Source organism: Rhinatrema bivittatum, chromosome 4 (assembly GCF_901001135.1).
Source record: "Rhinatrema bivittatum chromosome 4, aRhiBiv1.1, whole genome shotgun sequence".
In the NCBI taxonomy this organism is placed as follows: Eukaryota; Metazoa; Chordata; class Amphibia; order Gymnophiona; family Rhinatrematidae; genus Rhinatrema; species Rhinatrema bivittatum.
The window spans coordinates 468,147,904-468,175,389 of NC_042618.1; the positions used below are offsets into that span (position 1 = coordinate 468,147,904).

Genomic DNA, 27,486 nt, shown 5'->3' on the forward strand with positions numbered 1-27,486 from the left:
TGGCATAAAGGATGACTCTAGGATGGCTCACTTGCAAGTTGAATTTTTTATCCTCTGCTGCTTGGTGCCTTTCTTACGCTGTTCAGACCAGCTCTCATCAGGACACCCTCAAGCACAGCCAATAGTGTTTGCCATTTCCCCCACTCCTTCATTCCCCTCCTTTAAATTCAAGTAAAGTGTTAAATAAAAATATGTATGAATTCAACATGCCAGTCCAATTGAATGCATGAGGAGGGCACATCAGACAAGATTTCCTGAGCAACACAAACCATACATAAACAGTTGAATGTATTTGTATGAGCCCCTTAAATTGACAGAAAGCTAGAGTGCAACTGTAACACAAATTTGTTTATTTCATATTTTAAATCTGATAATGAAAAGAAAACTTAACATGCGCACTGAAAGCCTTAATGTGTACTGCACACTTACAGATTTACTGTCGTCATTACTTGACATTGGGTCCTTATAACTAGAACCCGGCAATGCAGGAAAATCCTCGTTGTGTATTGAAAAGTCCTGGGATTGCTCACTTGCTGGTTTTGTTACCATTCCCACTATTATTAAAAAAAAAAAAAAAAAAAATTACATGAAATGTTATCAAAACAAAACTGGAGAGTGTTTTTCTGATTTCCGTTTTTAAAATACTTAAACCACATAATGCACTTTTCTGGTTAAGTGTTCTCCTACACTGGAATACAACTGGACCCTGCCGTGCATCAGGAAAGAGAACAGAATGCTCTAAAATGGCCTCTTCTTCCTCTCGCTACTTCTGAGGCATTTCAACGCAGCTAACAAAGACAGGAAAGGTCAACAATGCTGTCTTACACATAGACTTTCTCTCTCCCCGATTCAGTGTTCGCTTCCAGGGGCCGAGCACCCAGTCGCCCTCAGGGTCATTGGGAGGGTGCGTGGCTCCTGGCTTGGAGGCTATTCCCGAGCTATGAACAGACATCTCAATATACTATAGTATTTGCAGTGCAGCTTCTTCGATTTGAAATTAATATCATTAAGTATCAAAGCGCATCAGGAGAGTAGGAAGGGCATAGCCAAGACTCTCCCTCAAGAAATAGTAAATTTGGCACCTTGCAGATAATAAACTCAAAAAAAGTTTCTTTCGAGAACTTAAAGCACTATATTTTAGCATGATAGGCCTGGAGGAAGAGCTTCATTTTTACCTGACTGGGTGGAAACTATTCAAATGCACACCCTACCAACAGAACAAAAACTAAGGTAGGTTAAAGAGTTCCTTTTATAAGCACTGTGGTGTGTGCAAGCAATTTGGGTTAACAGAATATTATGCACAAATAAGTGAACCTATGAAACATGAAAACTGTACTTCAACAATTTCCTTATCTCCTATTTATCTAAAGGCAATTTCATTGTGAACCTTTTATTTCCAAATAATCATGAACTATTATAGAATACTTCTACAAGCAGGATAAAATCTGTAAGGTGCTTCCAATGATTTAATGAACCAGTTCAGGTAAAGCAAAGTTGCTTATCTGTAACAAGTGTTCCTCATAGCAGGAGAAATCAATCACATAAGTGGGCGATGTCATGTCACGTCCTGAGATGGAAAAGCTCTCTCAGAGCTCAGAAAAACCAAGACTCCTCAGTCTTTATATCTAATTAATTTTCAACTCTATGAGGAGGAGGAGGATGGGACTGTGTGGCTTTGTCCTGCTGTCTACTGAGAAAGACAGATTGCTTACCTGTAAACAGGGTTCTTTGTAGAGAGCAGGGTAAATTAGCCATAATGTGTAGGTGATGTCATATGAAGGCACCAACAAGAACCCAACTCTCAGAGCTTAGTCAGATCTTACTGAGCATGTATGGGAGCTCCAGTACATGATTGCTACCCTAGTCTTTTCCAGAACTTAAACTTTAGCAAGGTAGTCACCTCTCCAGGGAGGATATTAAATATGGCTGATTCATCCAGTTGTCTACAGAGAACCCTGCTTACTGGGTAAGTAAACTTGTATTCTGTTGACAAGCAGGCAGGAATCATTCATAAAGCGTGGAGAGTCCCAAGCTAAGGGCTGCATTGCAGAGCAACTACAAAAAAACAGACAACCTGACCCCACCAGATGGAGAGTAGACTACTGGGTGAACAGGCTGCACACACCTGCTTTTCCAAATTTACTGTTTCCCTGGGGCATGCTGCTCAGACAGTAGTGGGATGTAAAGGTGTGAACAGACGATCAAACAGAAGTTTACATATGTCCTCAGATGAACCAATGAAGTTGCCATAGCTCTCACTTGATGAGCCTTGACAAAGTCTGTAATCTGTAAACCAGCCAGCCTTATGATCGTATGCGCTTCAGTCCGCTAGCCAAATAGAGTCCATTTGGTAACTATCCTTCCTAATCTATTTAGATGAAAGGACACAAATAGTTGAGAAGCATAACTGTTGAATCCTTTTTAGGTGATATGCGAGGGCTCTTTAGCAGTCCAAAGAGTGAAGAGCCTGTTCTTCTTAGTATGAACGAGGTCTTGGAAAGAAGGTTGATAGCACAATAGCTTGGTTAATGTGGAAAGTAGACACCACTTTCAGAAGGGATTTAGGGTGAGTATGAAGAACAATCCTGCTGTGAAAATACTGCAGCTATGAGGAGTATGAAATTAGAGCCTGTAACTGGTTTACCTTTGTGCCAAAGTGATGGCAAACAATACTTTCCAGGTGAGATACTTCAAATCCATTGACTCGAGAGCTAAGCCATGAACATGCTGAGGTCCACTGACCAGAGGCTTAGAATCCCACAGTCCTTTCATGAAGTTAGATAATAAAGGATGGAGAGAGATTGGAGCTCCTTCCACCTTGCTGGTGATATACTGCAATAGCACCAGGATGAGCCTCATCTGAAGAGGTGCCAAGGCCTGAGGACGAGAGGAAGAAGAGATACTGAAGCAAGTCCCATAGGCTACAGGAGAATGGATCCAGCTGGCTGGTCCCACACCATGCCAAAAATCTCTTCCACTTGAAACTGTAGAATTTTCTGGTTGAAGGCTTCCTGGATGAAACTAACACATCCTCCATTTCCTTAGGAAGGAATAAAGAGGAATCTACTGCACACTCAACATCCATGCTGTGAGGAACAGCAATGGTAAGTTTGAATAGCAGAGTTTACTGCTTTCCTATATGATGGGAGATATCTTTAAGGGAATTGGAGACTGAATGGACAGACACATGAGATTATGGATACCATACGTACCATGGCCAGGCCAGTACTATAAGGATTATCCTTGCCGTGTCCTCAGTTATTCTGGAGAGTCCTGGAAATGAGAGGAACTGGCAGGTACACACAGAGTAGACTGATACTTGAGTCTAGAACAAAAGTATCAGGAGCTAATTTATAGTTGCTCAGATGCACAGAGCAGAAATTTTCAACCTTCCTGTGGTTTTCCAAGATAAACAGGTCAATCATCGGATTGAATTTGGGACTTCTTGATCCAAGAACCACTCATGCAATTGCAGAACTCTGCTTAGACAGTCCACTAATGTAGGTAGGTCGCCTGGAGATGTGCATTGTGATGACTGGCCCATGATGAAACTCGGAGGGCCAGCTCACAGCAGGCAAACAAACCCATGCCTTCTTGTTTGTTTATACAGAACATGGCCAATGGCCACGTGATTGTATGTCTGGATCAAGATTCTCCTGTTTGACAGCAGACAGGAGAAAACACTTAGAGGTGAATTTTAAAAGCCCGACTCATGCATTAATCAGGGGATGTGAGAAGTTGGGCTTGTGTGTGCAGAGCGGATTTTAAAAGCTGCCGAGATACGCACATATCTCCCACAGTAGACATCTTGAAAGTTTTCTAAAAGGGGCAGGGCTTGAGCTTTTTGGAGCATGAACCTAAGATGTGTGTGTAAATACAAACGCGACCCAGCACATACCAAGGCCCCCTACCGCGTAACTTTATTTCTACAAATTACAATTTAAAGAAAACGAAGCAGATTTGCGGGGTTTTAAGGGTTTGGGCTAACTGCGGGGAGTGAAGGCTATCAAACTGGGGAGGGGGGGATTGGAGAAACTCTCCTTTAACTGGGTGAACTGGGAACAAACTGGTAAAACTTGGAATGGCGTTGGTGCGTGCCCCTTTTAAAATTCTCCGATTTGCACGGAAGAAGCGGGATTTGCACGCATATGCACGTGCCCACTTAACATTTGGTGCGCAAGTGTGCAAAGCCAGGCTGTTTTATAACGTGTGTATATGCGCACATGTGTTATAAAATGACCACGTTCCTAGGCGCGGGCCAATGTATGTGCACAAATGTGCACACGTGCCGGTTTGAAAGTTACCAAATTAGTGCCTAATGAATGGTTCACAGCTCCAGAAGTTGAATTTGTAGGTGGCTTTCCACTAGGGACCATATCCCGTGGGTGCAAGCAGCATTACTGTGAACTCCTCACTCTCCAGTAGAGGTGTTGGTGGACAGGTTCACTTGATGTGTAGTTATAGACCCACCATCAAAACCTTCAGATTCATCCACCACTGGAGGAATGTTCACATCTTGGGAATTACAGAGATCTGGTGGAATAATGGCTGAAGAAATTGATCCCACTGACCTTGAAGGTCCCACTGAAGATGAGTGCAGAGTCAGAGGAACCACATACACAACTGTGGCCATGTGACTTAGAAAACAAGGATTAACCTTGCTGGCATCTGGTCCCACTGTAGAAGCAACATCAAAATTGCAGCTCTTTCAACAAAGAGAAATGTAATCTCCTGAAGCAAGTGTATCCAGACTCCTATGAACTGTATCCTCTTGGACAGAATTAAGTTGGACTTCAAAAAATTGACCAGGAATCCCAGGAATTGGGAAAGCAAGATACTCATGCTGAAGGACTCTAGCCCTCCTGCCAGAGACAGGCCCATCACCAACAAACTGTCCAGGTATGGGAGTACACAGACTCCAAGCTGAGTGAGAACTATATTTAGATCCCAAGGTGTAGGAGGATCTCTAATTGGTGGTTGAAGATGATTTAAGCCTTTCATGAATCTGGTAACTGTAAATTGCTGAGAAATAGGAATTCCTCCTGAACTCTGATGGTATGTTAGGTAATTGACTGAATTAGTTTTTAATCCTGATTCAGAAAGGCGAGGGAGACAGGACACTTAAAGAGGTCCTGATTTATATTTATTCATCAGAATCTTTTCCGTTTAAAGTAATAAGATTTTCTAGCAGAGCATTTTCTTGATGCTAGAATTGCTTTACTCATTTCTTTAGGCAACTGCATAGAAGGGATTAGCTGACTTTCAACATCCAGATGGTCAGGGCCACAGACAAAGTTGGGATAGAGAAGATTCCCAATGCACTGAGTGATCATGAATGGGAATATTTTCAACATTTTTGGCAGTTGAACAGCTAGGCATTGAAGCCATGAAAACCAAATATGAAGTGGCCAAAAAGGGGCTATTCAAAACCTTTTTCACCTCTTAATATTTAAATAGTTTTTTCTACAAGAAGAATCAGGAAAAATGCATAAAGAAATCTGATTACATGGGATTGAAAAAGCATCCATTGTTAGACTGTCCCTTGTTGATCTTTTGGAACAGTAGGTGAGAACTTTGTTGTTGAATGGGGCTGCAAAGAGATCTATTTGTAGATTTCCCCCAAAGCTGAAAGAGTTATTTTGCTGTATGTTGGTCCAATGACCTTTTGTGTGGTTGAAGTTGGTGATTTTTCATGATGCTATTGTTGCATCCGTCGGTCGCAGATGGTTGCGACCACTCTGCCTCATCTCTCTTCTACCCTTTTCCTCCTCCCTGGGAAGGATGGCTGCCTCCGGTGCTGATTGCCGAAACCCTCGGCGTCTCCGACACAGCATGGACGTCCCTGTCCGCCATGCTTCTTCCTGAGGCCTCCTAACGCCACCTACGCTTTTGAATACGTCATGGCGGGAACCTCGGGGGCGTCTCCACCGCATGACGTCAGTACCTCCGGGTATTTAAATCTCCGCTCCGCTATAGCCCAACTAGTTAGCAAGGACTTCGGTTTTGCTACTCTGACCTCTTCTAAGCTGCTCGCTTGGATTCCTCTCTACCCTCCAGGGTAACTCGCTCCAAAGGAAGCTCTGGGTACCTGCTCCTCGGGGACACCCGCTCCTCGGGGGTCCTATCTACTTTCTTCCAGGATCCTTCGGCGCTCCTAGGTACTCGCTCCTCGAGGGCCTATCCTGCTCAGGGTATCCTGCACCACAGACCTTGTGTCCCTCTCTTCATTCTTCTACCAAGGAAGTTACCAGCACTGCCACTGTGTGAGTATCGCTACGCTCCAGCTCTCCTTATTTCACCTTTCAGGTTTGGTTTATCCCGTGCGGAACACTACCCAACCTTGCTACATCCAGGTGAGAATATCATCTATAGAGACTGTCTGAGCTTACTGTGATATTGCTGGCCTACAGTACTATCCCTTCCTTGAAGCAAGATTCAACTTACATCAGCAGTACAATAAAGCTTTCTTTCCTCAGTGTCTGCTTACTAGAGTCTAGCCTATCGTTGTGGTTCCCCATGGGGCCCCTCCCCGTGGGAGGAGTTATTGCCACTTCAACCAAGAGTCCACAATATGCCACAAACCCAACAGCTACATAGTTTTGGTTTCTAGGAAGACAGACAACTTTCAGGTATATCTTTTTTGAAATTGACCATTTCCATACCTTACAGGTAGGTCGCTTGACAAAGGTTGAAAGAACCCATTCCTCCTTGTTTGTTGATGCAGTACATCACTATTTTGATTAACACTATTTTCTCTTTTAACCAAGGATTGAATACTTTTAAAAGCACTGAAGACTGCTTTCAGAGCTAGATGGTTTATATGGAGCAATCTTTCCTGTGGATATCAAGTTCCAGGAGCTCAAAGATTATTTATAAGGGCTCCCCATTCTTGATTGGAGACATCTGTGATCATCATAAGATGAGGTTGGTGAAAAAATTGTCTTCTCAAGAGATCTGAAGGATTCAGGCACCACAACAGAGATGGATAAGGGTGTAGAGATATCTACTTCATGCAGTAGTGGCTGAAGATTATGGTTCCACTGGAATTTTAGGTGCCATTGAACTTGTCTCATGTGAAGATATGCAAAGGGTGGAACATGGACTATTGCTGCTGTGTGGCCCATCATTTTCATGAAGAAACCATGAAGTGGGTTAGAATTATTTTGGTTAGATCGTGTACTCTGTTGAGGGAAGAACCCTTTTCCCTGTGTGGTATATCCAGGTGAGCTCCTATGAGTGTCAGGCCTTTTTGGAAGTTGTTACTATACTGTGTGAGAATGTTTTATTTACACTTATGTGCAAAAGATAATTGCTACCTTTATAGTGACTTTTTTTTGTAATTTTTATGTGCAAAAATAAATTTTAAGACAGTATGTTCTGACCAGACACCGATACAGACTAATGATTAGATATGTGAGCTATTTCACAAATCCAACGTGATATGTAAGCTCTAATGTACGAAGGACTCTTTACTATCGAGTGTGACTCTACATTGGCTGTTTTTTTTATTAGTTGATATTATGGACTTTTCCTCCAGGAACTGGTCTAGACCCTTTTAAAACGCATCTACACTAACTGCTTTCACCACATCCTCTCGCAACAGATTCCACAAATTAATCGTTTGCTGCATGAAAAAGTATTTTCTCCAATTTGTTTTAAAAGTACTACATATTAGTTTCTTGGAGTGTCTCCTAATTCTAGTACTATTGTAAAGGGCAAATAACTGTTCTCTATTTACCAATCACAGCTGAAAAACATCCAAAAACCTTTTTAATTGTTTTCACTTGTGTAATAGAGCCCTCTTAACACAAGTTCTATAGGAAAAGGACCTTCATAACATCTGTGCCAGGTATTGTAAACCTTTGGACTTAGCAGATCATGCTTAATCTTTGGTCCAACTGGCAATCCTTTTCTACTCAATAGTCTTTTTTTTTCTTCAAAATTAATCAATTAAGTTAAGGAATGTGTCATTTGGACAGCGTTGGATCCCATTGAGCCAGATGACATGAGCAATTCTTTACTAAACTACACTGGTTGCTCCGTATGTACATAGAAAGCATCAGTGAATCAGGTAATGTCTACATCTCGCAAAAAAGTCTTTCAAGTGCTACAGCCCTTTACGTGCCTGAGTTCATGCGTGTCATCTGATAATATGCCCATGTGGCTTATACTATGTCAGGAAAACGGAACGCAGAATCAGAACTCGATTATTGAACATAAAAATTGCTTAAAAATGCAAATACTCCAAGCTCCCATGGTGCCATACTTTATTGAGAAACATTTTCTTGGATATCAGATGGACAATATTGGATTTTGTGCAAGCTAACTGAAGAGGGAGGACAGGGACATTTTAGGAGGGAGGACATTATAGCACAATAGGAACAGCAGTGGAATTTTAAATTGCATTCAGTTACATCAAAAGGTTTTAATAATGAAATCAAATGGAGTGTGTTCTTTTAACTATGTACCTTTTGGTTTCATTTTTTCAAACCTTGCCTATTTGTCATACATTGATGACGTGAGAGCAAATGGAAGCATCAGATTGCTGCTTGGAAGATACATCAATATTTAGGGATTGGCTCTCGCATAGCACATATAACGTGCAGCTCTCTATAACATGTGGTGCTGCTTTGGACATCGTTGTGCATATGTATTGGCATCTGTTTTTATGACAACATATACTTTGGAAATCTACCATATATAAATCAGACAAGAGAAAATACTTGCAAAAATATCTCAGCTGGTCCGATATATTACCTTTTCATAGGAATAAATATGGGGGTATGATGGTATTTGTTAACCATGCATTTATGTGTTTATAGAAAATGGTTCCAAGACTTATATGCCCCTGAAGCAGACAAAGACGTGGTGCCATGTTGGGCTTCTGAAATGTTGAATGAATGATCGGAATATTAGCAAAGAACCTGAGGTTAAAGGACCCGCTCACTCGTTGTAACTTCCCACAAAAGCCAGGGAAGTATTATTCTTTCAAGTTTAAATGCATATGAAAAAAATTGAAACATTTTGAGCAAAAAAAGACTGTACTGAGCAGAAAAGGATAGCCAATTGGACCAATGATTAAGCTTGATTCTTTTGCCCTATATGCATCTTTTTGCATTTGTCTACATTAAATTTCATCTGCTATTTAGATGCCAAATCCCAAAATCATAAGAACATAAGACTTGCCATACCTGAGTCAGACCAAAGGACCATCAAAGCCCAGTTTCCTATTTTCAACAGTAGCCAATCCAAGTCACAAGTACCTGGCAGGATCCCAAGGCGTGGACAGATTTCAAGCTGCTTATCTCAAGAATAAGCAGTGGATTTCTTCAACTCTACTTTAATAATGATTCATGGACTTTTCCTCCAGGAATTTGACCAAACCTTTTTTTAAACACAGCTACACTAACAGCTTTCACCATATCCTCTGGCAACGAATTCCAGAGCTTAATTATGGGTTGAGTAAAAAAATATTTTCTCTTATTAGTTTTAAATGTATTACCCAGTAACTTCATTGTGTGTCCCCTGGTCTTTGTACTTTTCGAAAGAGTAAACAACTGATTAACATTTACTCATTCCATTCCACTTATTTTATAGACCTCTATCATATCTCCCCTCAGCCCTCTTTTCTTCAGGCTGAAGGGTCCTAACCTCTTTAGCCTGACATTTTAGTAGGCTCCATAATAACGTATGTCAACATCTTTACTAGTAAAAAGAGTATCATTTTCTCTTGCTAAACCCATTCAAATATGTTTAGGATCAAACCACAACCATGTTCCTTGATTGCCATAGCTCTAAACTTTAGTCCAAATAAGGTTAACTGACTCCAAAGTGTCTGGAAACAACGACAAGAAAGTTCCAACCAGCATCATCCAGCAGCTTTGTGGAAGCGAGAACAAGACTCCTCACTCTTTCAAACAGCAACACTCTGCCTCCAGTATTTTGTCACTGCAGCCTCACGCCCTTTGCAGGTAACAGTATAGACAGATATACAAATTTGTCTCATTTCTCTTTAAAAACCTCAGGGAAAAAGAAAAGGTTTGCGTGAAAAATTCCACAGCATTAATGCATGTCTACCTAGAGCGCCTTGATATGCAGCAGCTAAGCCTGTCAGATGTTCTCAGTAAAATGAAAATCCTCAATTACATTAATCTCATGCAAACCAGTCAGAACTACATGCCCATCTTTCCTTAATATTTTACACAACTATTTCAGCACAACCTTTTTGTATATCTTCAATTCATTTTCCCAATTAAGAGAGTGGTTTACTCCAATTTACTTTTTTAGATTAAATACTTCCTTTTCAACTGGTAAGCCATCAATTGCATGTGCACTGGAATTCTTTTCAACAGAAATGGAGTGACATCTTTGCTTAATACATTTTGGGTCAAATGTATCCAAAACTCTTATTGCAGTTTTCAATAGGCTTTTCGGTTCTTAGCGGGTTGAATAACTTTTACTGGAGGAACATGAGAACAACACAAAGAAGTAGTACAAGAGCTTTCGAGCCTTCCCTTACAACAACGTTTTGAGATTATGTTCCTCCAAAAAAAAGGTATCGTAACCTTAAAAGAATCCAGTTCACTCCAGAACCTAAATGGCTACATAAAATCAGTTCAACAAGCTTGTGACTCCACCTCGACTATGTGGATATTGACCTATAAGCTTTCCACATTATCACTCACATGACTCACGTGTGACTGTAACATCAAAAAGAAAAACACAGCCAAACCCGTGATTCAGATCCTAGGACTTTAGATTGCTGAATGCTACCGGTAAATGTCCAGGTGGTCACTTGGAAGCAGTTTGATACATTTCAAACCCTCTTGTTACTTTCTTCTTGGCGTGTTTCTGACCTAACTCATTTTAAACTATTTTCTGAAATAAAACAGCAATCTGTATTCCATTTACTTTGCATTTTCTTCACCTTAACACAGTGCCACAGCAGGGAGGGTAGGAAATGCGCAGAGATTTCTTCTTGGTTTTACTCACCAAGTCAGCTCTAAGCCCACTCCCAGCACAGCCCCTCTGCCCCCATATCGGGGGGAGGGGTCATACTTAAAAGGGTTTTTTTTTCTGAGGATGAATACCTGTTTCCTCAGGGACGTTCCTTTGAAAGCTGCCCTCACCACCATTTCTCGCAAGCACCTACTCATTTCGGTCATCTCTGAAATCACGCTCACTTCCATTTCAGGCGGATATTCTGCTCCATTTCAAAGCCCAATGGTGATTTGAGCCATTTAATGAGACAGCACTGTAGGAGGGATATTTGTTTTTTGGGCATAAAGAAGAGTTCATTCCAGTCACTGCTAACAGTGCAGACGAGAATATTTTGTAATAATACAGAACTTCTCAGCAGGTAGCTCTGGTCATTTACTGTCAAAGCTCACATCCTTCCCGATTTCGATTACTGCATCAAGCTGGAATATCCAGCACTCTCTCCACATTTGTGCCCAATAGGCCCGTGTGTCTCTTGTAACTCTGTGCACCGAGATCACCAGAATTATTTCACGAGAGTCTGAGGCTCTTGTAGACTTTTCAAAACAAGCAGAGGAGTTATTCTGACACTGCGGCTGTGAGGACAGTTTTAGTGTAACTTTGTCAACTGAATTTAAAGGAACAAAAACTTACCATATGGCGCCCTTCCAGCCAATGGATTTATTAATGGAGTTGGGTTGCCACTTCCTTCCCTCCTGTTTCGGTCTGCTAGTGCTGGGAAATCCGAAAGGTCCAGACCCGTCACGTTTTCACTCCCATCTTTAAAACCAAATTACATTCCGTTCATTATATGAATGACTTAATAAGAAAAAAGGATATGAATACGAACTTAAAATGCTGGCCTCTAATAAGAACTTTCATTTTTTAATGCACTTTGTGTATGTGGTATGTACCCCCAAGAAACTTAACATCTGGATAGCTCAGATCCTCTGTATCACACATTTACAGGAAACCATACTATCTTCAAAAATGGGTCTACAGATGTTTATGCCTTCCTTCCTTTCTTTCTTTTCCTCCTACTCCTTTGGGCTTCCGGCTAAATCAGAAATAGGGCCGGGATCTAGTGCCACAAATCTTCATTTGCAACTACCCAGGAGATTTCTCTCTCTGCTATTTCATATCCTCCTCTCACAGCAGCCAGGGGCCGTGAAATCATGGAGCCTAAATCTAGCCACTAGGAGTCTCCATTGCACAAGGACTGTGATTCCCTCCCCCCTCTCCTCCAGGGACTGAGGACTCTGCCTCTGCAGCAGCCCCAATCAACTCGAGGAGCAGGAAAACTGAGCCAGGAATGTAACCCAGGTCCCTAGGCAGCACTGCCTCTGAGTTGTCAGGCCCCCCTATCTGCCCCAACATCCAATAAAACACCATCCTCTCCCCTCCCCCTCACATGGAACGGGCGTTGCCATTTATAAGTTTCTGACGTTTCCCTCTAAGCCAAGTCCAATGCATTGCTGTGTCACTCCTTCACCGAATCTGGCTTAGCTCAGGACAGCAAAGGCAGCCGAGCGGGACCTTCAGTTTCAGTTTCTATCTTATTGTGCCTGAGAATTTCAGTGTTAGAACGAAAAGGAAATTAGTGAACGAAAGATTTTCCACTGCTTTTACTCCTGCATGTTATATCAAAGTCATTTTTCCAATGGCTTTTTTTTGTTATAACATTGAAACTCCCAGGCAAAATAAAACAACGACTGAAAACGAAGGTCCTTATATACAGTATATTACAAATGATCCTGTACAAAATTAAGAGCCAATTAGATAAGAATGATTACCATTCTGATTTTAAAATGTAAAGAGATTTTTGACCTACTAAAGAAGTCTGTAAAGTTGCTTTAAACTGCAAATGATGACCATATTTAAAACTAAAAAATCCCAACAGAACAAAACCTGGCCAGATCTAGCGTAACAACAAGGATTACGAGGAGTCTGTGTGACAACTTTTGGAGAAAACCAACAAACTGGCAAAGTTATCTGCAACTTTAAATAGCATTTCAGCTTACAAATTAACCTGTAGCCATAACTATGGTGGCAAAATCTCGCTCCCTTCGGTGACCATCAAAGGCTTCTTCATTACTGCGATGCCACTAGCAGCCAGGCACAAGCATCACCGAGATGAGAAATGATGATTAAAACAGGCACGCTGAATCCATCTGCCTCATGCGGGCTTCATAACCGTTTCTTTTCCCCTGCTTACCTGTTCCATTGAAAATGTTACTCGATAAGGAGTTGTTCATTCCAAACGCCTGATTCCTGTTCATCCCAAATCCAGACATACTGTGTGCATGAAAAACAAGAATTTAGAATTCGTGATAAAAATAAATATTACAAAATACACCATAATTATGTCACTCTGCGTTCCAGTGCTCATAGATTTCATTTATTGATATCCCATGATCTGGCCAATTTCAAGGCTCAGTGAGTCAAGGCTGTATTTTGCTTCTTCAGGGTGTGTTTTCAGGAAGACTTAGGTTATTCCGTCTACTGGAAGGTGGCTGCATTTCAAATCTAATGAAAGCATTTCATCTGAGAGCGCCATTACTATTGGACACAGAGAGGGGTGCATGGCCTGCTGTCCTTGTCAGAGGACAGCGCAGCTGAGACATGCAACAGGAAGAGCAGTAACAGTTTCACAAAATGCCACTCTCAACCGTCATAATTCTGCAGCCAGCTTGCACAAAAATTACTGAAATATTACACCGACAACAGTCCAGATTTGTACACTCGGGCCTTCAGAGAAGCAGCGCTGCCGGTAAAGAACTGGAAGATTGTCGTGCGATCGCCTCCATCTTACCTGTTCACAGTAAAAGGTTGCCGGGAGGGTTGCTGCTTTGGCATACAGATTATGCTAGGTGAGCTCCTGTTAGGGCTGCCTAAGCCTGAACTGCTCATACTATTTGTCCTGCTGGGAATTCCAATGCCCTGTCCGACCTGGGAGTGGTTCATCATATTCCTGGGATTCATAGGCAAAATACCCCTGAGGAAAGAGATGTACAAAACGTTCATTCCATACCTCTTAATTCATTCGTTTGCACTCTGAGACCGGACAACGCAACGAGCTCCTTTTTAATCTGATCTACTACACATACTGTGAAGCCGCATCTTAATACAATTGTAAAATAGTTTGCATGTGCATGCAAATATTTAAAGAGGTTATACCCTGCTGGAATGCCTTCTTTTTAAAGATTAAGATCACTGCACTTACGTTCCTTCTAGATCATCAATTTTAGACGATGCAACCCTTGAAACACTTCAAAGGTAAACTGAAAGAAAGCATATCAAAAGGCAGTCAGCCATGGGAAGCCTCCATGGCGACCTGGACCACTGTCGATCACTGTCAGAAGCCCAATGGTTTTGCTGAGCACCAGGTCTGTCCTCAGCTTTCCCCAGCACGGAGAGATTAGTGCCAGAGGAAGCAGAACACAGAAAGCAGCACCAAAAGGCACCAATATCCAGACCTTCTCCCCCTGGCTCAAAGAGATTTTCCATTGTTTCCTATATGAAGTCTGCGAGCCAATCACCATTTTCACAAATAAGAGACACACAAAAAGAGCGTTTTACCAAAACATTCTTCTTAGCTTCATACTGCACAACGGCTTTCAATGCACACTATTTTATGGACATTTTCAAAGAGAAACTCCTCGTACTGTTTCTTTTTGAAAATTACATAAAAGACACAGTGGATGCACCTGCACAGATTGCGGCCGCTATTTTGTACGAGCGGCCAGGGAGGGGAAAAACAGTGCACGTATTTTTCAAAACCTCACATGTGCACGCTCTCTCCCCCTCACCCTGAGCACATCTCTGGGAACTGCACTCAGTCTAAGTAAAAGCAGGCACATTGTGGAAAAGCACGCATTGCTTGTAGCCCGCTTGACGACAGATTTTAGACAAGTCACTTTATCTGGGCATGTGACTTTGAAAATTGCCCTTAATCATCGTCAATTCTGAACACTGCATTTGGCTACTGGCTATGGGAAACTTAAAAAAAAAAAATCTCTTCTCTCCAGTACCACTCAAACTGTAAGAACATTTAAGCACAGATAACGTGCTTGAAGAAGCATGTCAGAAAATGGAACTCTTGTTTCAGTGTCGTTTAAACAAAACCACTCTACGAAACTGCAGTTTACACACCAGCATGCAAAGGAAGAGTATAAATTTCTTTTTTCAGGAGTAGGTATCGTAGACTTGGGGACCTCTCATTTTAAGTACTTTAAAACCATTATGTTAAACATCATACAGTGACAGGAGGAGAGATGCTAATCTGTGTTTCCTGCCAACGAATACCTGCTTGGAGACGGAGGCGTATGAAGCGACATTGTTGGTACTCCTGTCGTTGGCGTTACGTGGCTAGGTAACTGAGTGCCCTGTGATAAGCTGCGATTTAACTGAGGAGTATTGTTGCTCATTCCTCTCACTGGAAGGCCTAGTGCACCTAAAAAAAAAATTTCAGAGAGAAAACAAAATAGAGCTATTTATCGACAAATCTATGTATTCAACAGAAAAGTGTACACTGACGGACAAGACGGGCTACGGATTCTCAGTCTGATGAGTTACGAACGTGTGGCTCAAGGCATACATTAGAACTGCTCCTCTCTGTCTCTGAACACTGCAACTAATCAAATCAGCATCACTTCCTTTCATGTCAACCTATCCTTAAACAGCTGAATAAATCAATACCTAACGAGAAAAAGAAAAACTGAATGCGTATCCACTGAAAGGTTAACCTTAAGTAAGAGACTCTCAGGCTACATTTCACTAAGAAGCTCTGGAACCTGCAGCCTTCCTCTCATCATGCTGCTCTCCTCTCTCACTAATATTTCTTGGCTTTTCCTCCACTTGTGACAGGGAGCATCACATTCTTCTAGGTATCTCTGCTTCTGTTCTGTCATGGCTTGATTATCTTTTAGATTAAATCTTTCAGTTGTTCTGAGGTGATAAACCTGCATCCCTACGTGTTGGAGTTCCCCACTGCTTTCATCTTGCACTTATTTTTCACTTCCATATTCATTTTTTTGGCAACATCATTACAATATTACTTTCATGCTGATGACACAATATGCAGTTACTACTTTTTGCCTTCATTAATGCTCATTTCTAGCTATACAGTAGACCCTTGAGTTACGACCAGCTCGAGTTACGACCAACTTTTTGAGTTATGAACAAATTTTGAGTTACGACCAAAAGTTTTCCATGGGGGGGGGGGGTTTGAAGAGAGAGAGAGCAAGAGAGAGCACGAGCCTAGCCATAATGCCCTCATACTAGGTAGGTATTTGTACCCCTATATGAGGCCCACCTTGTTACTCGAGGTGAGGTGTAGGGGTTAGGGGCCACTTTGACATGCAGAGTGTGACGCACGAACAGAACAGTGCACTCTTGTGAAGATTTGATGACTTTTGGAGTGAGGAAACTCAACCAAAGTTGAGATTTGTGCAATGTTCTCTCACCCTAGCTTGATGTTACCCAGGTAGAGAGTCCATATGCAGATGATATAAAGGAAATGTGGAGGAGGTGCAATTGTTGTTTCTGGTAGGCTAGGCACATTTTATAACTTTTTGGTGAGTACACTAGGAAATTATTGGTGTTTCTGGTAATTACAGACATTATACAACTATTTTTTTTATTATAGAAATGGTTAGGAAAAGGGTGCTTTTGGGAGGTTTAGAATGCATTATGGGTATTTCCATTATTTCCTATGGAAAAAATAATCTTGACTTACAACCAACTTGAGTTACAACCAGCCCTCTGGAACCAATTGAGTTCGTAAGTCAAGGGTCCACTGTATCTCAAACAGTTTTGCTGTCATATCCAATTGGAAGGAATACTTTCCAACTCAATATGGAAAAGAATCTGCTTCTTTAGCTTAACTTGCCCTTACGATACACTTTTCCCATCACTAGCTTCTCTCAGACTAAGTTTCTTCCATAAGGCATCTTGATGTTGTTGCTGAGGTATCCCCCCACCCTCCATCTGTATTTCTGCTATCGCAAAATCATGCCATTTCAATGTACGTAAAATTTCTTATACTAAATACTTCATTTTGCAGAACTGTTAATCCATTCTCTGCGCCTCCAAAGCTTATCATTTCCAACATTTTCTTGTGTCTTCCAAATCTCACTTACAACTAAACTGCCAGAATGAACTTTCCTCATCCACATTTCTGTCAAAGTATTGTTTTATTTCGTGCCTCTCATCTTCTATAGTAAGTTTAATATCCTCATCTTGACTAGGCCCATGTCTCGCCTGTACTGCTGCATGCAGGAGATTCAAGTCTTCTATTTGATTGGACCTGGGCATGCCAAGGAGATGACGTGCATAATCTATAAAGGTGAAGCAGAAAAGTAAGCAGACTACTAGCACAAGAGGTGTTTCAGGATTGTCTCTCTCTCTGGCCCTTGGCCAGTAAGGATCCTGTCTTGCCTGACTGACATGTTGCCTGGGGAGAAGAATTTAAAAAGTACGGCAAAAAGGAAAAATGTGGTTTCTTACCTGCTAATTTTCTTTCCTTGAGTCCTACCAGACTAGTCCAGAATGCATGGATTTTACTCCCCCTACCAGCAGATGGAGGGAGAGAATAACTGTTTTGCTGACATCACTCTATATAGGGTACTGTGAAGCCTGCACCAGTTCAGTATTTCTGTATCAAAGAAATGTACATGTTAACCAAATGTTCTACTGCAATGAGTGGGGGTAATCAAAAATGGGCCTCTAAAGAAGCCTGGCCCTTAAACAATCAATAAGTTATCAACCAGAAAGAAAAAAACATAATATACAATAAGTCAGGCTGTCAGACAAACACAAGGAGGGTACATGGACTGGTCTGATAAGACTCAAGGAAGGAAAAATTAGCAGGTAAAAAAAAAAACTCCTTCCCTATCATCCAACCAGAGAAGTCCAGAATGCATGGGATATACTCAAGCAACCATTAACTTAAGACAGCCCAACAGACCTGCTCTCAGGACACTCTTCCAAAGGGAGGCAGCCTCCCTAGTCCATATGTCCCACCGACAGTATTTGGAGAAGGGATACAATAGCAGCAACATAAACCTTCAAAGATTTTAAGCAAGTCTCTTTTGAAGACCCCACTGTGGCCTTGGAATTTTTGCATAGCCATGAGATCCCAATTTGGCTCGCCCCACTTGTGAGTTATTAAGGTGAAGGCTGTATCTACTAATTCCCACGATCCTGGATGTAGGGTATGACGACTCAAAAAATCTGTCTGAATGTTCTCTACATCGACAAGTGAAAGACTGAGAAAGCATGCAAGTGAACCTCTGCCCGGTCAAAGCAAAGACTGGCCTCTGTTTCCACTGGGAGACTCTTGGTGCCTCCTTGACAATTCATGTATACCACTGCTGTCAGACTGTTGGAAAGATTCTCACTGCCTTCCCAGCCACCAGTGCAAAGAACTTCTGAAGTCACCTTCTTATGGCTTTCATCTCCAATGTTGCCTCTTCTGAGTTCCAGCATTCTTGCACGCCTCTATTTATTTATTTATTTATTTATTTTATTTAACAGCTTTTCTATACCGACATTAAAATGCACATCATATCAGTTTACATAATAACAATAGGTAGAAAATACAAATAACAGGGGGAGGGGAGGGAGAGAACTAAGAACAGGGGGTCGGAAGGGGTGACCCCAAACTAAGATAGAAAGGAGAGAAGTTTACCTCTATGTAAACAAGGAGCTCCTCAGTCACCCAGACGGGCAACCATTGTCACTACAATCCAATCCAGGGATTCAGCAGCCACCACATGCCTGACTGTCCCTAGCCTCTAACATCAGCACCAGTCTCTTCTCGAAATCCTGAAATTGCGTCTCCCAACAAGACAGCAATGCTCTCTGTAATGGTCACGTGTGAGCACCTGCCTATGGTAACAGTTCCAAAGTAGACATCATGGAACTCAGCACACAGGAAGTCCCCAACCCTGGCAACCTCAACCACAACGTGTTCCGCACTCGTAGGAACAATCTGGCAATCCTTTCCACTACAAACTTGGCCTCCTGCATATTAAAACACGTCCCCAGTACTCCATGATTTGAGATAGAACTAATTTACTTTTGGCAAAACTGACCACTCAGCCCAGATCCTGAAGAAACTGAACCACCCTGGTCATAGATCAATGGGACTCTTCTTCCAACTCCACCTGGATCAGTCAGTCATCCTGATAAGGCTGAACTAGAACTCCTTCCTTGCAAACAGCTGCTGCCACTATGACTTTCACCATTGGGAAACTTCTTGGAGCCAAGGCCAAACCAAATGACAGTGCCTGAAACTGCAAATCTTCCCAGGACTTCATAACGTAGGAGCCTCTGATGATTTGGTCAAATGGTAACATGACGATAAGCCTCAAAGAGATCCAGAGTCTCCCTTTCTCACCATTACTATTACTGCCTATAGTATCTCCATGAGGAAATGAGAGATCCTCAGAGCCTTGTTTAAACTGCTGGAAGTCTAGAACTGGACGAAACTTGCCTTTCCTTCTGGGGACCACTGAATAAATGGAATACCTTCCTTGACCCCATTGTTCTCTTGGCACTGGAACCACAGTTGCTAACTGAAGCAGATGATCCAGTGTTGACCTTATTGCCTTTCTCTTTTCCAGAGAAAACAAGGGGATTATATGAAAGCATCTTTTGCTGGGTAAGAAAACTTTAAGGCATAATTGTCTCTTATGACTGAGAGGACCCACTAGTCCAATGTAATTTAGATCCACTCCCCATAAGAGAGGGACAGACGCCCACAATCCACTAAAGTCAAAAGTGAACCCACTGCACCTCACTGGGACCCTTTAGAATTGCCTGTGCAGGAAGCACCCTTATTTCTTGAGACCTTCATACCCCCTCAAAAAAACAGACGTACCTCCGTGCAGAGGTTGACTTTCCAGGACAATAATGCCTTATGTCCCTGAACTTAGACCTGTTAGGAAACCCCCCCCCCCCCCCTTTTGTCTATTTTTGGGCAATTTGAGAGATTTATCATCTCCATAATGCTTCACCAGCTTCTCTAAATCCTCACCAAATAAAAGTTTCCTTTTAAAGAGCAATTTGCTTGAATGCAACTTAGAATCAGAGTTTGCAGATCAGCTACACAGCCACAAAAGATGCCTGGCTGCCACCAAGGTTGCCATTCCTCTAGCCGAGGTACAAATGAGATCATATAGGGAATCTGAAACAAAAGTGATACCGGCTTTCAACCTTTCTGCTTTCTTTAAAGAGAAACTCTCCTGTGAAAAATCTGTAGAACCCAGCAAAAACAAGTTCTGGATATGAAGCTGCTACAGACTGCCATCTATAAAAGCAAGAGCGGCCACCTCAAATGACTGCTTCAGCACCACCTCAATTTACTTATCCTGAGAATCCCTCAGAACTACACTTCCCACTATCAAAATTGTGGTCTTCTTAGTCACCACTGAAACTAAGGCATACACCTTAGGGAACTTTAGCAGCTCCATCTCTTTGGTAGGGAAAGAATATAGCCTAGACATGGCTCTGGCCATTTTCAGGCCCATCTGTAAAACGTCCCATTCCATCATTAACATTGTTCTTGTTGTGATGGCTGGCTGTGGTATCAAGCGGCCAGGCACACTTACCCCCCAAGCCAGTCCAGCCCTCCTTCCGGTGCCCCAGAGCCACCGCTGCCACTTACTTCCCGCGCGGTAGAGAGCCAGTACTGCCGCCACCATGCCACCTGACTCAGATCCTCTTAGACGCATGGCTCACTACAGCATTTAAAGGGGCTGTGTGTGCAGCTGAGCAAATCCAGGGGTAAGTTTTCTTGCCCCAACGGAGCCTGTGAACATCTTAAAAGCTGCTATTTCCTGTGAAGGACGCCGGAGGGGCGTGTTAAGGGGCGTACCCGGAACTTTGAATATTTAAAAGAGTGCTACCAGCGGCGTTTCTTCTGAGGCTGAGAGGAGAAGGATTTTACCTGAGTGCAGCTGAGCAAATCCGGGAGTAAGCTTTCTTGCCCCATCGGAGCCTGTGAACATCTTTAAAAGCTGCTATTTCCTGTAAAGGATGCCGGAGGGGCGTGTTAAGGGGCGTACCCGGAACTTTGAATATTTAAAGAGTGCTATCAGCGGCGCGCAGTCGACGCCGGCGTGCTGCTTAAGCCACGTGTGCTCAAGGGGCGTGCGATTGAGCAGGGCTTTGCCGGGCTTTGCCGGGCTTCGCCGGGATTTCGCCGTTTTGCCTTTTGGAGAATTTATTCTTATATATCTTCTTGGATTTTGGGAGCTGGACCCCTGCCATCACACTATCCTCAGGTAGGACTGATACTAACCTTCTCCTACTCATGGCCTCCTAAGTGGAATCTTCATTAGAGTATACATTTAATCCATTGAAACACAAGTTTGTTCTTGACCGTAGTTTAGTATATTTTTTGCCTGAATGCCACACACCAAAAGGAAGGCAAAATTAAAGCCTTCCAGTGATGTGTCTACAGTTGAAGTGGGTCAAAAAACTGTGTTGGAATGGCTTGACCCTCAGAACACCCCGAATGGGCAGACCGCTGGGGAATTAGCACTAGAACGGAGTGCTTCCTCCTTGGTCACTGAAATATCATTGAGCCCGGGTGCGCCGGCTCCTCCATCACGACCTGGAAGAGAAGGAGGTTTTCCCCCACTAATCCCAGGTGGTTCACCAGAGGAAATCCTGAATTCTGTGGATTCTCGAGAGCAATTGGAAAAAAGATCTGAAAAATTGAATGTTAGTGAACAGAAACAACAAGAGGTGATATCAATGTGTATCTTGGAAAACTTTACTTCTATGCCTAAAGAAACTAGTACACCAAAAAATGTTGACCCGATTAGAAGCAAAAAGGACAATATAGATGTGATAATTAAAATGGATAGTTTGCCAATAAAACCTGTAAATGTGACATTGGAGAGTTTATGGAACTATATGGAAAAATTAGATGTTTCAATAAATAAACTAACGGAAGTAGTTGTAAAAACTGCTAATTCGTTAGGGCAACATACTATTGAATTGGAAAAGCAAAGAGTAGAGGTAAATATGTTGGATAAACGTGTACTCCAGATCGAAAAAATTCAGAGCCATCAGATTGTAAAGGAAGAGGAAATAGATAAAAGATTGGAAAATCTGGAAAATGTAGTAAGAGCCTTAAACTTAAGAATTAACAACTTCCCTGTTATAAAAAAAAAAAAAAAATCGATCCGATTGAATTATTCAGGAATTATTTAATTCAAGTTTTAAAAATTCCTGAAAAATGTATGCCAGTAATTGTTAAAGCCTTCTATTTGGGAGGCAAGAAAAAAGAGCCTGATTTAGAACACTCCTTAAAGGATGGTAAAGGGAAAGAATTTGGAGAAAATTCCATAGACTTATCAGATCTCCTACAAAAATCTCAGAAGGAAATTGAAATAAAAACAAGAGAAACCTTATTAGTACAATTTGCTTTTGCTACAGACAGGGACAACATAATGAGGTCTTTTTTTAGAAATAGTCTTAACACCTTTTATGGTCAAAAAGTATGGGTCTTCCCAGATCTCATTAAAAGCACCCAGATTCGTAGAAGGAATTTTCTACAATATAGAAAATTAGTATTAGATAAAGGAGGAAGTTTCACATTAAAATATCCATGTAAGTGTGTAATTAAATTGGAAGGGAAATATTATGTATTCCAAGATCCACAGGGTTTAAAAGATCTCCTCATGATTAATGACCGGCAGAAAAATGGAAATTAGGTCATAGATAAATGTATAGTGTTCTTGATCTAAGTTTTAATTCCTCTTTTATCCGTTTCAATTTGAGAAGATTTCACTTTATTTCCTTGTAATTCTTAATGACAGTAAGTTGAAATGAGGTTTGATTAATGTATTACTATTTGATGTTATATGTTCAACTTCGACGTTTAAGATATTTTCTTGTATTTTGTTTATTGTATTTGATTTTGAAAGCAATAAATAAAGAATTGAAAAAAAAAATTAAAGGGGCTGTGGCATGAAAGCTTTCCGTGGCCTCACATGTCCACATCAACTTGAGGGCCTATTTAAGGCAGCCAATGCTACCTAAACCTTGCCTCAGCAACAGGTCGCACTCTCCAGAGTCAGCAAGTTGCTCTGCATGTTCCAAGCTCCTGTTCCTGCTTCTCCGTTTCCCCGCTCCAGTTCCTGCTCTTCCTCGCCTCTCCTCCTGGTCCCGTGCCCCTGCCACGGATCCATTCTCCTGCTCCTTGGATGGTTCTTCTGGTTTTGACCCTGGTACGTTCTTCAGTTTTCGTCTGCCTGCTGCCTGCCCCGACCTTTGGCCTGTTTCCTGGATTTCGTCTGTCTGCTGCCTGCCCCTGACCTGTCTGGTTCTGCTTTTGCCTGTTATTCTCCTGGATTTGTTGCTCAGAGACCCGTACCTAAGTCCAGCTGGCCCCGGTACTCAAGGGCTCAACCTGTGGGGAACGAAGGCTGGCAGTGGTGAAGGTCCAGTTGGGTCTATGCTATGCACTGCTCTGTTCCGCCTGCCGACAAGAGGGACCTGCGAAGGGGGTCTCCTTCCGCTGGTAGCATCAACCCCGCCAAGGCTCAAGGGTTCACATCACAACAGTTCTCACTGTCCTGTGGAAAGGAAAAGTCCTTGCAAGCCTGTGGTGGCCCTTAAGAATTAGATCCTCTCCTTTTTCCACCTGCTCCGATAATGTCTCCTTAATGCCAAGTTTTGCCAAAACCTGAGAGATAATGGCAGGCAGTTCTTCCCTCCAAAAAAGGCAAACAACCCTAGGATCACTGTTATCTGCCGGAGAAATTTCACCCTCCTCCAGATGATCTCCCTCGGGGGCACCATCTGGCAAATCTTGGCTCTTAGGATAATCACCCAGGGAATCTGCCCCTGACACCACAGAATCTGCACCTGAATCTTCATGATCCAACCTGGGCTTCTTAGAGGAATCTTGAAAAACAGGGTCCCATGCGGAAGGATACCCTTTAGAACCTTGTACCTCAACGTTCATTAAGCGCTAGCCCGCTCACCTTATTGTATTATATTACTAGTTTTCTGCCATCCTAGGCCTCTCTTTCTAGCTGATTAAGCCTCCAAGTTCACCCTCCTTGTTGAATGTAACTTTGCCGCCTCCGTTCATATGTTTAATTTAATTTTTGTTTCAGTTTTTTTACCCTGTTCGATGTAAACCGATCTGATACGGTCATTACCATGAAGGTCGGTATAGAAAAGAGTTAAATAAATAAATAAATAAATAGAACCCACTCCTCATCGAGGGAAGCCCTGTTTTAAACAAAAAGATTCATGCATTAAGAGGACCAATTCTGGTGAAAAATGAGTACATGAAGAAACCAATCCAAGCGCCTTTGAACCTGACTCCCTCTTCCCAAAGAGTTATTAAGTCCTTTCCAGCAAGGGAGATAACTAGAAGATCAGAGAAAGTCCCTTGTTGCTAGAGCTGGAAGACATAATAGCTGACGGCCCCATGGACATTCAAAGTATTTCCTTAGCAGTACCTGCTCCAGGTCTGGGAAAAGAAGTAGCTCCAAACTCAGCAGGATACCTTCCCCAGTCACAACTCTCCACAAGGGAAGACTCTTCAGGGGAAGGATCCCTCAAGTCCCAAGCAAATGTGGCAAACCCCCATAACAGAGGACTCCTGCAGAGAGCACAGCATTTCCTGTACTCTGCCACCAATACCAAGAAGAATCCCAAACCCTGCTGCCCCCACCAGACACTCAGCCAGCCTGCCTGTTGCCAAGCAAGGATGCCGATACAAACAGTCCAATTTGAGCGCCTGCGGAGAGAAAGGACCTTTTTTTATATAGCTATATATTTTTAAACTTTACTGCCCCACAATAAAAATGGTTCTCCAAAAGCTCCAATACTTCCCTGAGCGACAGTAATGTGAGCTCTACAGCCCTACTGCATCCTTATAGCCAAGAGGACAAGGAGTAGAAGACCATTGAATGGGAAATGAAGAGGAAACAAGATTCCTCGGGCTTTCAAATCTCCAACATTCAAGGACCAAGCACCAGATGACCACTGACCCCCCCCCCCCCCTTGCTCTTCCCACTCAACCAGGGAGCCACAAGGTGAACCCCACAGGAGTCAAAATTCTCCCACGTCCAAGCTGCAGGTTTTCTCTCTTTACCATCCGCTATAAACACAAAATACTGAGCTGCTACAGGCTTCACAGTAACATATGCACGGTGATGTCAGCAAAATAGTTATTCTCTGCTTCCATCTGCTGACAGAGGCAGTAAAACCCATTCATTCTGGACTGGTCTGGTGGGATGATAAGGAATATGTGATTTAAAACAAAAAAAATCCTCATCCATTCAGGGTTCTGCTCCAACTTACTTTAGACACAAAACCGCTAACTACCTCACACTTCCTATAGTCCTATCACTCTCTGGATTCTCATGTGACGACATCTCCAGTTCTGCAGTTTCAATGTGATTGCGTCTGATCTTCCGACAAAGCTGCCTCTGTACATCTGTTGCTATCTTTAAAAAAAAAAAAAAAAAGATCTAAAACGCAGCCTTTTTTCCTCTGCCCTTCTGATTCTAAATGCCTTTTCATGTCTGCTGTTTTCTTTGTGTATTTGACCTGCTTTTATGTTGCCTGCAGTGAGAAAGATGCTAAACAGACAAATAAGTTAAGCAAGAACCTAAAGGTGTTCTTGCAAAATAAATCAATTGTACTGTTCTAAAAAGACAATATAAGAAAAGCAAATGCAATCTCCCAAAAAGATAACAATAAAGGTATGAGAAGACCCATGGATTAAACTCCACGGAGTGGTCCAAAGTTCTGCTCCAGTAAAGCAAGTTTGTTTACCGCACCCAGGATTTTCTGTGGCAGCAAGATGAATAAGACATGACATGTGGGTGACATCAACTGACGGCACCGAACAGACCCAATTCTCTAGCTCAGTACAGGTTTTACTACTGAGACATGCACACGCCTCCAGAGAGGTGGGTGGGTTATTTAGCAGGACTAATTCATCCTGCTCTCTATGCAGAACCTTGTTTACAGTAAGCAAACTTGTTTTCGCCATCAACAAGCAGGGCTGAACTAGCCATGACATGTGGGGAGTCCCAGGCTGAGGATTGTCTAGGAGAGCACTTACTGAATAAGCAACCCAGACCACCACCTGTGGAGCATGGACTACTGACTGAATGGGCTGCACAAAACTGCATGCCCAAAGCTACTGCTGCTCATGGGAGCAGTGGGATGTGAAGGTGTAAACCACTGACCAAACTTCAGCTTTACAAATTTCTTCACCCCTTCAGGTCCCATTACTGACCAGACAATCTCTCAAGGAGTTTCACCCAGTAGTCCACCCTGTTCACCCAGTAGTCCACTCTCCATGGGGGGGAGGAGGGGGGGGGAGTGGTGGTCTGGGTTGCGGGAGAGTGGGTGAGCGCCCGCTCTCCCGGCGCGCGCACAGGCCACTCTCCAGTGCGCGCGATTCAGTAAAAAAAAAAAAAATTAAAATTAGGGCCTGCGGTAAAAAGAGGCGCCAGGGACACTAGCGCGTCCCTGGCGCCTCTTTTTTAACAGGAGCGGCGGCTGTCAGCGAGTTTGACAGCCGACGCTCAATTTTGCCGGCGTCGGTTCTCAAACCCGCTGACAGCCACGGGTTCGGAAACCGGACGCCGGCAAAATTGAGCGTCCGGTTTTCAACCCGCAAGCCAATTTTAAATTTTTTTTTTTTTTTTTAATTTTTATTATTTTTAACTTTTGGGACCTTCGATTTAATCTCACCATGATATTAAGTCGGAGGGTGTACAGAAAAGCAGTTTTTACTGCTTTTCTGTGCACTTTCCTGGTGCCGGCAGAAATTAACGCCTACCTTTGGGTAGGCGCTAATTTCTGAAAGTAAAATGTGCGGCTTGGCCGCACATTTTACTTACTGAATCGCGCGGGAATAACTAATAGGGCCATCAACATGCATTTGCATGTTGCGGGCACTATTAGTTTCGGGGGGGGGGGGGGGGGGGGGGAGTGTGTTGGCCGCGCGTTTTAGACGCGCTATTACCCCTTACTGAATAAGGGGTAAAGCTAGCGCGTCGAAAACGTGCGTCCAGACGCGGGTTAACAGTGTGCTCCGCCAGAGCGCACTGTATTGTATCGGCCTGTCAGTAAGTACTCCACTGGCAACCCTCAGCTTGGGACTCCCCATACGTCATGCCTAATCCTGTAGCTAGGACCTGCCCTCCAGGTGAAGCCTTATCCTCTTCACAGAGGATATATCAGGGCCACTTGCCCAGGAGGGAAGGGTTGAGATGGCCATTATAGATGGTGATTCAATCATTAGAAACATAGATAGCTGGGTGGCTGGTGAGTGTGAGGATCACTTGGTAATTTGCCTTCCTGATACAAAAGTAGTGGACCTCACGTATCATTTAGATACAATTTTAACGAGTGCTGGGGAGGAGCCATCTGTCATGGTACATGTGAGTACCAATGACATAGCAAGGTACAGAAGGGAGGTTCTGGAATCCAAATTTAAGCTCTTAGATAGGAAAC

The 27,486-nt window shown here is 42.7% G+C and overlaps 1 protein-coding gene across 7 annotated transcripts in view; it reads right to left on the reverse strand.

Annotated features, from left to right (window-relative positions):
• Positions 1 to 27,486, reverse strand: part of CNOT2 (CCR4-NOT transcription complex subunit 2) — a 246,074-nt gene that overhangs the window by 45,416 nt on the left and 173,172 nt on the right. For 5 of the 7 annotated variants that reach the window (XM_029597190.1, XM_029597192.1, XM_029597188.1 and 2 more), the window contains 6 exons: positions 17,118 to 17,315; positions 15,283 to 15,430; positions 13,790 to 13,972; positions 13,193 to 13,272; positions 11,632 to 11,757; positions 430 to 554 (listed from right to left, as the gene is read on the reverse strand). In XM_029597190.1, coding sequence (XP_029453050.1) covers positions 430 to 554; positions 11,632 to 11,757; positions 13,193 to 13,272; positions 13,790 to 13,972; positions 15,283 to 15,430; positions 17,118 to 17,315 — 860 coding nt within the window. The remainder of the gene's footprint in view (positions 1 to 429; positions 555 to 11,631; positions 11,758 to 13,192; positions 13,273 to 13,789; positions 13,973 to 15,282; positions 15,431 to 17,117; positions 17,316 to 27,486) is intronic. The other 2 variants (XM_029597193.1, XM_029597194.1) reach the window with 1 other exon arrangement.